Below are 13,464 nucleotides of genomic sequence, written 5' to 3' on the forward strand. Positions count from 1 at the left end.
CATCAAACATTTATAACAATCATTTAATTGTCATAACCTTAAAGATCCGGATGCAAATCATTACTAATATGCATATAATGTAATATATAATGAGAAAAAAAAATTCAAGCACAGTGCAGCCTTGGCTGTGCTTAACCACTTTATAGTATTATTTGGTTATATTGTTGTCATTGATTTGTGAATTGTGCAGTATAGGAAAGAGTACTGAAAGTCTGTACTCAAGTACAAGTACAGCTACTGGAATATTACTCAATTACAAGTACAACTACTGATATTGTCAGTATGTCAGCATTTTCATTGGCCCATTTGTGATCAGATAGCCTTATTGGCTGCAAAAATGCAGATGAAAGGTTTAGATATTAATTCAAATTGTACTCAGTACTCAATTATGATTTTAAAAGTAACTAAGGTAGATTAGTTACTTCCAGCCCTGGAATTTTGCTGTAGACATGAAGGTCTGAAAATCTGATTCTAAAAATGATGTGAATAATTTATATTTATTCTTATTTTATTTTTTGGACTAAATTGTTGAAAATGTATGATTTCTATTCTGAATATTGTATCAATTAAAAGTGTTTTGTAAGGAGTAAAAAAACTGCTCAGCTACTACTAAAGGATAGGGTCACAGTTTTTCAAGCCTGTCTTCAAACAATAGCCAGCTGTCCACATCTGTTGCCAAATCAACTGAAAAATCCATTTCAACATTTATATGAAGCCAATATGAGTAATTAAACAGATCAACTGGATATCTTCCAAAGTTTCAGCATGGGAAAACTGTCCAGGGGAGCACAAAGGGCGAATTTGCATTGAAAAAACAGAGGCGAACTCGGGCTGTCTGAAGGGCAGAGCCCCAAAAATTCAAAAGAGCACCAGCTGCATGCACTGCATCACAGTTCCTCCACTGACAGGGCACTTTATCACGTCTCCTTGCACATTGGGCCACCATAGAGGGCACTTTAACATGTATTGTCTACAACAGGGGCATCCAGGAGGGTACGTTTTTTCAACCATGGGGACATGTTTGAGTCCACCAGAGCTAAAATTGTTGTAACTTTTTCTATTTTTCTCAGTCGGCTGAAGCCTCATATTCATATAAACAGCATAGTCACCAGGAGAGAATGTTGTTTGGGTAAAGCACCGATGTGTGATTTAAATGTGTCACAGGCGGCCTATGTGCTGACTGCCATATTGGGAGGTAGAGGCGATGGTTGTTCCCGATCACTTACACTGCAAATACTGACACATGATTTGGGTCATTCTATGGAAACATCTATTTTTCTGTTCCCTCCGTTTACAGAAAAATTACACCTGAAAAACACTTTAAACTTAAATTTTATTTCAGATGTTATAATACAAATATAGGTTATTTGAACTGCGTCTCGGTCCATCAATTTGTCAATATTTGTTATTTAATATTCCAGGCACCACAGAACTACTTGTCCCCACAGTCATGTACAGAAGGAAAGTGCTGTATTTTGAGTTCAAAATCATGTTTTTAAAATGCACTAATGTATTCATAACTATCAAATACATTACATAAAGAAATAAATAATATGAAATATATAATGAAAGTAATCGTCTCCCACTGATGACATCACTTTTCGTCCTTTGACCTATTTCCTGAAGATCTGTGAAGTAAGGAAATGGTTCAGTTCACTGTCTCTTTTCAGTTTTAAGAAATTTTCACACTTATCTTGAGATTTCATATGAAGCTTTTAGATGACGTCATTGGTGTGACCTACTTTATTAGCAGGACAATGTAAAGAAGAAAAAAAAGTATTTTTTTTTGTTTTGTTTTTTAAAATTCATTAAGCTTTAATTTATGTGTATTCATACCTTCCTCAGTTTTAAATAAGTTACTTGTAGACAAACTCAAAGTAGCTGAGCTGCATTAATTGAGAAAAAAGGTCTTAGAATTTTTTTTTCTGTGTAGGCTGCATTCAAAGTGCATAAGAAGAGATCCCTTAGTGGCCAGTATGAAAAGGAAGATGATCACAGCAAATCAATTATATGACGATATTCACATGAGGAACCTGTCAATTGTTTTTAAACAGTATTCAGAAATGGTGGACGTATCTTTTATCTAACTGAAAACTGAGGTGGCCGTTTTCTTTCTGGCGGAAAGCCGTTGTCTCCCACATTCTCCATGAGCCCGTGAAAGCACCAGTTTAGGTGCCCTTCCAGCTGCCTGAAGAAAAAGCGCAAATGTCACTGGCAGCAGCGCCGCTTCTGCCCTTCAATGCTGGAGTTATTCCTCACATGCTAAGTTTCGGCGTGTCAGAGCCTGAACAGATCTTTAATGCAGCTTTAGGACTCGTCGCGTCTGCTGTTTCTGCTCGGTGTTTTTAAACGGCGCTAACTGCGGTCATGGAGTGTCGTGTGTTGTCCATTCAGAGTCATGTTGTCAGGGGATACGTGGGGAACAAGTCGGCGACATTCCCGCTGCAGGTAAGAGCTGGATCTGACGTGCAGGTAAACAGGTCTCAGGTCAGGCTACGAGAAAGAGGAACAACAGGCACAGGATATATATTTAAAATGTGTTTTACACAGAGCGTGACTTCCTGATGTATGAGAGGAGCCATGCTTTGAATGTAACAGTATTTCCTGTCCTAACGAAACATTTCCGTTTTATTTTAATTTTAAGAAAGGACCCACCTAGCTTAGTTGACAGTGGCTGTTAAATATGAAACACTAAAAATATCCCCGAACTCAATGAGAAATGTGCTCTGATATGACTATCTTCATGACGAAATATGAGAATGACTCAGAGTCTAGTTGCCAGATTTTTCCACTGTTCACTAAACACACTGTAGCAGCTACAGGTAGCAAATCATGTGTAGAAGTTGGAGCTTTGAATGTTTCCCCCTCCCATACAGAAGGCAATATTAAAGCATTATACCAAATACTTAACTTTATCAAGGAATAAAATAATTTTGGATTTGATTTAACCTCTTTAGGCAGCCATTGCAGAGGCACTGGTGCACCTAACTTTTTCATTAAGGTGCACCAGCACATAATTTAGGTGCACCCAATAATGTATTTTTATTTAATTTCTTAGGCACAGATATGTGTAATACATCATTTAAATCATAATACACTCAACAAGATTTTGTAACAACCAAAAAAAAAATAAAGAAAATCAGACCTGCTAAATTTTAGGTGCACTGGTACGACCAATCAGAAATCTCGCAACCTGGAGCTCTGCATTGGTTTATTTTCATTTCCATATCAATCAAATTTCTGAGACTTACTGCAAGCATTATAGTGACTATCATGTATGTATGTATCAATTAATTTTGCAATATTTCTATTGTGTTTCCATGCAGAAGCATCAAAAATTACAAAAATTTTCTATTTTATCGTCCTCATTATAGCCAGACATATATATCCGATGGCCCATATTATCAGCCGAAATTCACCTATCACAGATATTGTATAGCGGGACTGGCGTTTCTGTTATCTCATATGCAGCAATCTCATATGAGAATTTTTTTTTAAGAGATTATAATTAATTAATTAGTAATTTACAATTCCCATAAATTCCCAGTGAAGTTTACTTTAGAAAATAAATGTCATTGTTAAACAGTAAAATATCCTACCTCTGTGTGTGATAACGACATTTCAGGGATGAATTTGTAAAAAAAAACAATTTATATTGGCTGAAATAACAATATCTGACTTTTTTAGTCCCGAATATTGTCATTGGCCCCACGAATTGAGCATCATTCGGGCTCTAGTTCTTATCTCCAACAAGTTTCCACTAAGAGCTCAGCTGGTTAACTTTCAGACAGGTGGCAGAAATGGTTGTTTTTAAGGTGCGGGAGAGAGTATTCAGGAACTAAGTGCACTAAAATACGAGGTGTGGTCCTTTAGGAAAAAAAAAAGACAATGGGACATATAACTGTAAATAACAAAAAAAACTGAAGTGCTCTCACAGTAATTCACCACACTGTTCCCACAGTACAGTGCGATGTTGAAGCTCAATGAGACCTGGTTGTGTGCAGACGTCACTGTTTCAACAGCTGCTCTATTACTCTTTTCTCAGGTGCTGGGCTTTGAAGTGGACTCCATCAACTCTGTGCAGTTCTCCAATCACACAGGTTGGCTGAGTGCTTTTAAATTGTGCAGTGCGAGACAACTGATTGATTTTTATTCAGTTTCTCAAAGTGAATGGAGTCATTTTCCACTTTCTTAAAAACTCGAACCTCAGAGCTGGTGTGGTATGTGGAGTGGGAGTGCTTTATGTCTGGGAGGCTGTGAAGTGGTGATCCATGTGGTGTCGTACAGTATCTGAAAGTTTGAGTAGACTTTGACCATTAGCAGTTGTTTTGTTTGGATCTTTTTCTCTGCTAGCACGCACACAAGGACCCTCAAAAAGACCTGTAGCCATAAAGAAAAAGCACGTTTCAAACCATTCAGAATTTGGTTTTGGAGATAATTTACTTTGAACGTGTTTGTTCAGGACACAACATGTTTGAGTAAGATGGACAGGAAACAAAACTGTGTTTACACCACTGCGTGTCTTTTTAATGAGTAAGTTAATGACTGTCCGAAGTTCTTGTACTTTGCCTTGCCTGTACAGAAACCCTTACATGAGCTCTGTCTTCTTTATCTGACTTCTGACTGAATCTTGTTGGTCACCAGTCAGTTTGAGAGGAAGGGACTTTGATTTACTCAAAAAGTTAATGTTCATATATGGATAGCAATAGCGCAAGATCAATATCTATTTTAACATGTTAACTCCACATGTATTGTCCATCAGTACCTCATAGATACTCAGTGATTTAGCAATAAAATATCAACAGACTTCAAAATTAGGTTAGGTGGTCATAAGATCAACACCTATGCATAAAACTACAGTTTCTTACGTCAGCATAAAGAAGATATGTTCACAGATTCATCTCATGCATATTTTGTGTCGCATCTTGTAAAGAATTAACTTAAGATGTAAATTATATGAACATTTATGAACTTTGCAACAGGAACATTTCCGTCCCTCTATGTCAATTTCTCATGTTGTCATTTGTCACTGTATCCACATTTTTCTCATTTGTTTGTAACAGATGCTGTGTACATTTTAGAGCTATTCTTTCTGTCTGCTCCATTATTAAGAATAGATTCAAGTTGGGAAGAAGATATTTCGTTTGTTCTGTTTTCGGGGATCATTGAGTAAATTAATCAGGTGTCTTATTTGAAAATATCCAAACAAAAGGACAGGAAGGAAGGGCTGGATATGGATCTTCGGTACTTTTGTGGCACCGACCAAATTGCCTCGATACTATCGAGTATTAAAAAATGTCTTGTCATTTCATACCAAATTTCATTACCTAAGCAGCTAATCTCATCAGAGTCAGTGAGCTGATAAGCATGCAGCATGACTGTTGTGCCAAGATCTAATAGTGCTGGTGACTGGCTGTCTCTGCGCATGCAGGAAAAACACAATGTTACGCCCAGAGACGGGGCTCACTACGTGCATGTGAAGTGTGATCTATTAGTCCACAACCTTATCATTATCACAAAGATAAGCTTCATGCTGTCAATTTGTGTAGTAAAAATATTGCTTCATCATCGCTCCATTAAAGAAAACAACAGTTTCTCATGCTGAAACTTGGAACTTGCTGGAACACCTGCAGAGAGTTCAGGATTATGATCTGGACTTCATGTTGCCAAAGTATGTGAAGAATGTGCTTTCGCCGCAGGGGCTAGAGACGTTTACACAGAAACCACTTAAATCAATAAAAATATCTGCTCTTCTGCTGATCAGTGTTGGGCAAATTGATGTAGACTATAATCCGACTTGAAGTTCATACTGTAAGCAATATTAATTTTCACACATTTTCACTTTCACTGGAGGGCATTATGCACATTTTCCCCTCCAACCAGCACATGCCTCTGCTTTGCCTCGTGCTTTCTGTTAAGTCCTCGCTGCAGGGGACGCTCACGCTGGCTCGGGGTCAGGTTTGGGCTCTGTGTGAACTCTGTATGAAGAACACACCAAAGTGTGTTTGTGCTCAGTCATTTGCAGTCAGAGCAGCTTTTTTGAGGGTTTATTCTAGGTTAATGGTGAAAGGGGGACAAAGAAAGGGGGGAAGTTGGCAGCCAGGATACAGGCATCCCATTCAGTCAGTGTGGAGGCCCAGTTTGGTCCACGACACTCAGAAGAGCGAGTGGGGGGATGGAAAGGCAGATGAAGGAGGAGAAAACACTTCCTATTTGATTGATACACCGCATGGCTACAATAATACACTGTTTTTCATAGTTTAGATAGTGTTGAAGTGTGTGTCGTGATTCCCTGAAAATCCAAAATCAATGTCTGTAAAATGTCATGTCATTTTGAATCTCCATTCTGCTTATTGAATCCCAGGCTACGCCCACTGGAAAGGCCAAGTGCTGACAGCAGAGGAGCTAAATGTGCTATACGAGGGCATTAAGCTCAACAAGGTGAACCACTATGACTACATCCTCACAGGTGAGACGACGCTAGTGTTGTCAAAATCAATATTGACTAATTGAACCTGTTCACTACTAATTTTCCGCAGCATTGGAAACACTGCTCCTGAAACGCCTCGTCAGTAGTCCCGCCTTTAATTCTGCGACTTTGTGACATCACACTACATCGCCATGTCATACATTTGCATAATTTTGGCTCAGTGTCTAGTTCGGCACATAAGAATTGATTTAGCACAGCTGCTCTGCTGTTTTTAGCGATGCTGGCTCAGGCGTGTGTGAGCTGACCAATCAGAGCAGAGTATTCAGGAGGGGGGGGGGGGGTCCTTAAAGAGACAGGAGCTATAACAGCGCGTTTTAGTTGTAGTTGTGGTTATATAAATGTCATTTACAGTGCTGTTTGCTGCTGGACTGTCCCGTTAAAGGTGAGCAATTGTGGAAAGAGAGATTGTTGAGTTTTATTTCCAGGTCTTCAAATACCCACACTTTGGGTTGATGGTTCTGTTTGCATCTACTATCTCTCCCCAGAATTGCTGATATTGATTAAGAATTCAAATGTGAAAGTTATGAAGCTTCTAACTGTTTGGTGTGGGCGTACAACTTGGTTTTATGGGCTTTCATGGGAGGATCGATTGATTTATTGATTGAGGGAACGACAAAGTAAAACAGACCTTTCTCTTCATCGTCTTTACACTTTCATCCCACAGGCTACAGCAGGGACACGTCCTTCCTGGAGACGGTGGTTGACATCATTCAGGAGCTGAAGAAGGCCAATCCCAGCCTGGTTTATGGTGAGTGAACAGTGTTTGAAAGCACACTGTCTGACTTGCAAAGATACTTTATTTGTGACGTTTCCGTACCAGACCTATTTATTTAAGTAACATTATGTAGAAATTGGCATTATGTGTGATTTGGCGCCCCCCACAGTTTGAGTCGTAAATATAAATCCAAGGTCTGTAACAATTTGTCAGACGTAATTTAGGGGCTAACTACAAACAAAACTCATTACGTCATAACAATGTTATGTGTTGAAAACTTATGTATGTGACGCTGTGATCCTACCCTCTCACTGAAGTTACATAGTGCAGAAACAAGTGATAGGGGGGCAGAGTGGCTGAGAAAGGAGACACCATTCACCCTGTTACAAGACACTGAACCATCAACATGATTCTGAAGCTGTTGTTTTAAGGTTTAAAAGTTACATAATGTTGCCCTAAATTTTGCTTTTGCCTCTCCAGTTTGTGATCCTGTTATGGGAGACCACGGTGCTATGGTAAGCTCTACACAGCTGATGAGCATTTACTTTATAACACAAAGATCCTTTGTCACATTTCCTGCACATACGAGTTAAAGTTAACTTAAGAAGAACCATATTTCATATAATATTGAGTCTATACAACTAATTGTGGTAAACAAAAATAGGCATCACTTGAAAGTATGTTTTAGAAACTGCAGGGAAACCACGTTGATCTTGTTTCTGGTGTTTGTTTCAGTACGTTCCAGAGAACCTGCTGCCAGTCTACAGGGATAAAGTAGTGCCTTTGGCCGACATCCTCACCCCCAACCAGTTTGAAGCAGAGTGAGTGCAGTCATCAAAATTAATAGTGCACTATAAAGCAGAGCTTGAAAAATCCATAAAAGTAGAAGTGAGTTAGGCGATGATAACATTTTGGCACTTTTAGCTAATAGGAAGAAATATAGAAGAAGTCATGGATCATTACGTTATGCAGCCAAATGTTGTGACTGTAGCTGCTGCGCCTCATAATGATCCTGTTGAATGAATACATTATGCAGGCGAGGGAAAGTGTGTTTAACCTTTCTGTCATTGAAACAAATGCGACTTGTTTTCACACAGACTATTAACTGGGAGGAAAATCAACACGCAGGAAGATGCTTTTGAGGTGAGTATCCTATGCGTTTCTCATTGTGCCGTATCTGACATGGTTTATCACAACAGAAAGTAGAAAGCTTGATGAAACTCGACTCCCCTTACTCCCCAGGTGATGGACTTGCTCCACAAAATGGGTCCAGAAACCGTCGTCCTCACCAGTTCAGACCTGCCCTCAAAAAAAGGGGACCAGTTCCTGGTGGCACTTGGGAGCCAAAAAAAAGGTACCACATCAACTTTTCCCCAGATAGAGCATCTGCTTACACTTTGGGATTTAACTCTTTATTTTTCTTTTCTGGTTGAAGAACATTTGTATCAAGACGTGCCATCATGGGGGTAAAATGAGAAAACTAAAGTGAATAACGGGACATTAATGCTCTTGTCATTTATTTTATTGTTAGTTTTTGGTACATTTGATTAAATAACTTATTTATTAAGCCATTTTTTTTTATTTCTGTATTTATTTCTGATTTTGGCAGTAACAGGCCTCCGTACAACTTAGCCAAAAGAATGTACAATCAATGTGGAGAGCATCAAAACGAAGTAAATGACAATCGTTGTAACTAGTCCCACGTGAACGTCTTGGGTACAGTTTTGATAATGGTTTTAAATGATGTGGAATTGATTTATTTTTTTTTTTGTTGAAAAACTGAATATTCTCTTGGGGGAGGACCCCCAAACCTCCCACCAAATATTGTGAACCTAAACCTTCCACAAACTTGGGGAATCACTAACTGGCCTGTGCGTCCTCACTGTAGTGAAACCAGATGGGTCCAACACCAGTCAGAAAATCTGCATGGACATCCCCAAAGTGGATGCTGTGTTCGTCGGGACAGGAGACCTGTTTGCTGCCATGTTGCTCGCCTGGACTCACCATCACCCCAAAGACCTGAAGGTCAGTAACACACTTGATTTTACAGTGAAAAAGCTAATTACATTACTCCATGATAAACTAATCCCAACCTCCTTCTGTTTTCACAGGCTGCCTGTGAAAAGACTGTTTCAGTCATGCACCATGTCATTAAGAGGACCATTACTTATGCCAATGGTAGGTTTGTGTGTTTCCGACTTCTGTTTGTCATGTGCTCGCTCTAGTTCCCTTGAAGTCGTTTAATGATTATGCAGGAACACTGTTTGCTCCCTTCTGCTGTTCAGACTCACTCAGTACAGTAGTGTGTCGTATGTAAAGACCACAACCGTTACCCAGGCACACATTGTAGTCTATTATATTACTCTTGTTTTTGATCTCATAGATTTGGTTTTGCTATTTTTTTAGCAGTTTACTTAAGTAAAAGTCCTAATATTACACTCTGAAATTACCCCACTACAAAGTCCTGCATTTAAAACCTTACTTAAGTAAAAGTATCCAAGTATAATCAGCAAAATGTACTTGAAGTACTAAAAGTAAAAGTACTCATATGTCTTACAACTGCTTGTAAAAGGCCATGAGATGATTAACAGCCTCAGCATTCACTGCGACAAGAATGAACCTTTGACTGCTCTCGGGCTATGCGCAGAAAAAGGCGTATGAATGTTTTTTTAAGTGTACACATCGTTTATACATTCAGCCCCTGGTGTTTCCTTTCAACCGCTCTTCTCTTCTCCCTTTCAGAGATGGCCGGCCCTGGGAAAAGGCCCAGTCCTGCACAACTGGAGCTGAGGATGGTTCAGAGCAAAGCCGACATCGAGAATCCTGCCATCGTCGTGGAAGCCAAGGTTCTGCACAAGTCTTCACAGTGAAGACGGTGACGTTATTGTAAACAATTCACATCGTGCTGGTACAAATCAGCTTCAGATCTGGGCCATCCGCCAGACACATGTAGGATTTTCACATCAAAGACTGTTGCGCGTCTCTGCCTTACAGAATCTTCAAGGTCTTCATGCGAAGGGTCAGCAGGATGTGTCGTATATGTACATTCTGCTCTCACTGGGATCACTGCCATACGTGTCTGTACTATGGCCTGTGTAGACATCATCAAAAAGGACATTAGCCAACTATGTTTAGGTTTAAAGATAGTGTAAGTGTACTTGAATCCTCTTTAACATGGTAAAATTATTTCTGGCTATTATTTGAATTAAGCTTAATAGAAAAATACACAAAACCAGTGATGCATGCATGATCAGGCATCTACTCGTCTAGGTTATGATTGTAGGTAAGGACTAGTCACATGTACTTGAAGTGTGTTGCTCACAAGGCATTATAAGCACATGATGAAGAACATGAGGAGCTAACAAACGTGAAAATATACATTATAATTTCTTTACAATGATGTCAGATTCACAACATTTTCTTACATTGTGAGTTTTCTGAAATGATTATAATACAAAGGTATGAATGCATGCAGTGCTTATAATGTACTTGGGTGTTTTATCATGCACTTTAAGTAAAGTTACCACCTTATACATGCAGATCGGACGCATTATAAGTGCTGAGATGTGTTTTGTATCTCCCACAACATCATATGCAATCTACGTGTAGTCTATACAGAGTCATTAGCCCAGTTTGTTTCACTTAGATTTGCTTGAAACAAATTGTAACGTAAAAGATAAACTCGATAACAGCTGATTTCTAGAACTGTTCTTTTAATCGATTTTCTCGAAATGTTTTTCACCTCCTTTTTTTTTTTAAATGCCATTGATTTTCTCGAGCTAGCAGACGTTTAACATGTTAGATCCATGTCTTAAACATCTCAAATTGAGGTATTTGCACAGATAATCTTTAATAATATATTTACTAATGTTCTTTTTCTTTTCTTTTTTTCATTTTTAACTGTTGTCATATCGCAACAAAAGAGTCTGTAATCAGAGACCATTCTGTGTAATAGCCTTAAAAGGGTTAGGAAGAAAAACATTGGTTGTGAATGTTTTTTTTGTGTACCAATGTAATAGTCGATCCTCACACATGATGTTAGAAGAGTCAAGTGCCAAGCATTGAGCTGCTGCTCTGATGTAGAGCAATATGAGAACAGTAATAATAAATTGTGATTATTTTACTGAAACTGTGTTTTGATTGTATTCTTATTATTTATTTATTTATTGTTGGTTTTGAGATGTATGTAGTATTTCTTTTTACTGGTACCTTATTTTGGTTTACGGTCTATTAAGTCAAGGTAAAGCAGCACCTGTTCTACCAGGTGTTTACATGAATTGTCTGCATACTAATGAAAACTTTTGAAATTTTCTTTCTTGATGTGAAAGATACAGACTCATAAACCCCAGATCAAGTTCAGGTTGAATCGGATAATGATGAGAGAGGATAAAAGTATGGAAGACTGAAACTGCCAAAATCAAAAATGAATAAAGAAATGTCTCAATAAATTAATATGCCTTTAAATGCACCAAAAGTGACATTTAAATTAAATTTAGGCATATATTAATGTATCAAATGTGACATAAATTGATACTTCTGCTTTATTATTTGTATTAACTATTTATTTCTCATTTAATTTTTAATGTTCTTGATTCAATTATTCATTTTTAAGTTTATTTATTACATTTATTTTTCTGTATTTGTAATAGAAATAGAAATATCAATTTGTGTCACATTTACTGAATTGATTAATTGCTACTTTTATTTTTAGTATTTTTGTTTTCTTTTTCTTACAGTTAATGACATATTTACTTATTTATTACTTTATTCTTGATTTTATCAGTTTCAGCCGTCCATATAAAAGATGGAAAAAGTATCTGGAATAAAAAAGAGAAACTAAATTTGTGTTATTTGTCAAGATTTGACAAGTGAAAGCCCCTTTACTTTAATACCTTGGTACAATTCAACCTATAAACTTAAAGAAGTGGCTCAATTTAAAAAAAGGTTTTCAAAATAAATGCAAATAAACTGCTTGGAAAATATTTGACTGCATTTTATCTTATTCATGTAGCGCAAAGAGGGTGGAAGGAGGAACCGGATTAGGTGCTTTTAATGTGAAAGGGGAGTATAAATAAAAACATGATGAAATAAGGAAGAAAAGCAAACAAGTCAGCGGCCAAGTACTTACTTTAATGTGTGATTAGGACCAGGTGACAGCTCTGTTTTGTCAACACTAATCCTCAGTATGAATAGCCAGCATTAACCCAATTAACCAGACAGGCCAACGTGTCTGTCCAACCGCATCCTGAGCGTAGTGAGCAGTTAGGTGGACGTCTTATTCATGTGCATCACCTGAGGGAGGAACTAGAGGGTTTCTTGAGAAGCAGCAGGGATTAATTTATTTTTGTGAGGGGGTTCACGTCTCATCCTAAAATGTTCGGTAAGATGTGATCAACCGTGAAGGACGGGAACTGCCAAAACCAAAAATAAATAAATGGCTTAAAGGTCATATTGGTCAACCACTTGAAGGGTCCACATTTAGTGGCTGAGTATTATCAATAACACCTTAAATAAATAAGCAAATCATTATTCGCACACAAAGAAATACTAAAAATAAAAGTAGGCATTAATTAATTTATAAAATGTCACATGGACTGAGATTTCTGTTTTAATTTTCTTCTGTATTTGATTAACTTTGTATCAATCCCCCTAGTGAGTTCATTTGTTTTACCATTTGATTTATTGATTTATTAATTTTTAGAATGTATTTATTTATTTACATATCTATTCATGTGTTTATTTGTTTACATATCATCTTGCAAAATGCAAAGGGGAAATAAAATTACCCATAAAATTAAAAATTAATAAATAGAGGTAATTAGAAGTAAAATAAAATAGGGGGATACCTACAGATGTTAATTAAAGCAGAAATATAAGTTGATGTCACATTTTATGAATAAATTCATGCTTACATTTACTTTTAACAGCATATTTTTTTATTGATTAAGCTGTTTCTTTATTTGTGTTTGATTTTGGCAGTTTCAGTCCTCGGTGATCATCAGACATTACAGATTTGTCACATAAAAGGACTTTGGGCTCGTGCACAACCACTTTATTTCACATTTCTCTTCAGACTCTGCTGCATCTCTGCAGGAACACCAGCAGAGGGCTAAAGAGCTCTAAAGTTGGAAACATGCACACCTACTCAGGAGCTGCCTGTAATGACACTAGATGTGTTTTTCTGGTGATCAGTTTATGTTTTATGCACTATTACACATCTGAGTGTGTAAAAAAGAAATATTCAACATGTAGGGTGTTA

General features: G+C 37.6%; 1 protein-coding gene across 2 annotated transcripts; it reads left to right on the forward strand.

The window, feature by feature from the left end:
- The first annotated feature begins 2,161 nt into the window (after positions 1–2,161).
- On the forward strand, positions 2,162–11,334 carry LOC311262664 (pyridoxal kinase-like). 2 transcript variants are annotated; one of them, XM_084362238.1, is made up of 11 exons: positions 2,162–2,472; positions 4,046–4,100; positions 6,365–6,469; positions 7,155–7,238; positions 7,686–7,720; positions 7,941–8,026; positions 8,303–8,348; positions 8,448–8,559; positions 9,094–9,230; positions 9,317–9,383; positions 9,948–11,334. In XM_084362238.1, exons 1-11 carry the CDS (start codon positions 2,368–2,370, stop codon positions 10,073–10,075), a joined length of 960 nt encoding a protein of 319 aa, XP_084218364.1. In that variant the 5' UTR covers positions 2,162–2,367; the 3' UTR covers positions 10,076–11,334. The 2 variants fall into 2 exon arrangements, with proteins under 2 accessions (XP_084218364.1, XP_084218365.1); XM_084362239.1 differs by having other exon boundaries at positions 2,164–2,448.
- The last annotated feature ends 2,130 nt before the right edge of the window (positions 11,335–13,464 follow it).

Source organism: Pagrus pagrus, assembly GCF_965226575.1.
Source record: "Pagrus pagrus genome assembly, chromosome: 9".
Lineage (NCBI taxonomy): Eukaryota > Metazoa > Chordata > Actinopteri > Spariformes > Sparidae > Pagrus > Pagrus pagrus.

Bases quoted from the DNA above. Each gene is read 5' to 3' on its own strand.
- LOC311262664 (XM_084362238.1), top strand. From the start codon at position 2,368: ATGGAGTGTCGTGTGTTGTCCATTCAGAGTCATGTTGTCAGGGGATAC. The intron at 8,027-8,302 runs GTGAGTGCAGTC...GTTTTCACACAG, and splicing joins CCCAACCAGTTTGAAGCAGA to ACTATTAACTGGGAGGAAAA. The intron at 8,560-9,093 runs GTACCACATCAA...TCCTCACTGTAG, and splicing joins ACTTGGGAGCCAAAAAAAAG to TGAAACCAGATGGGTCCAAC.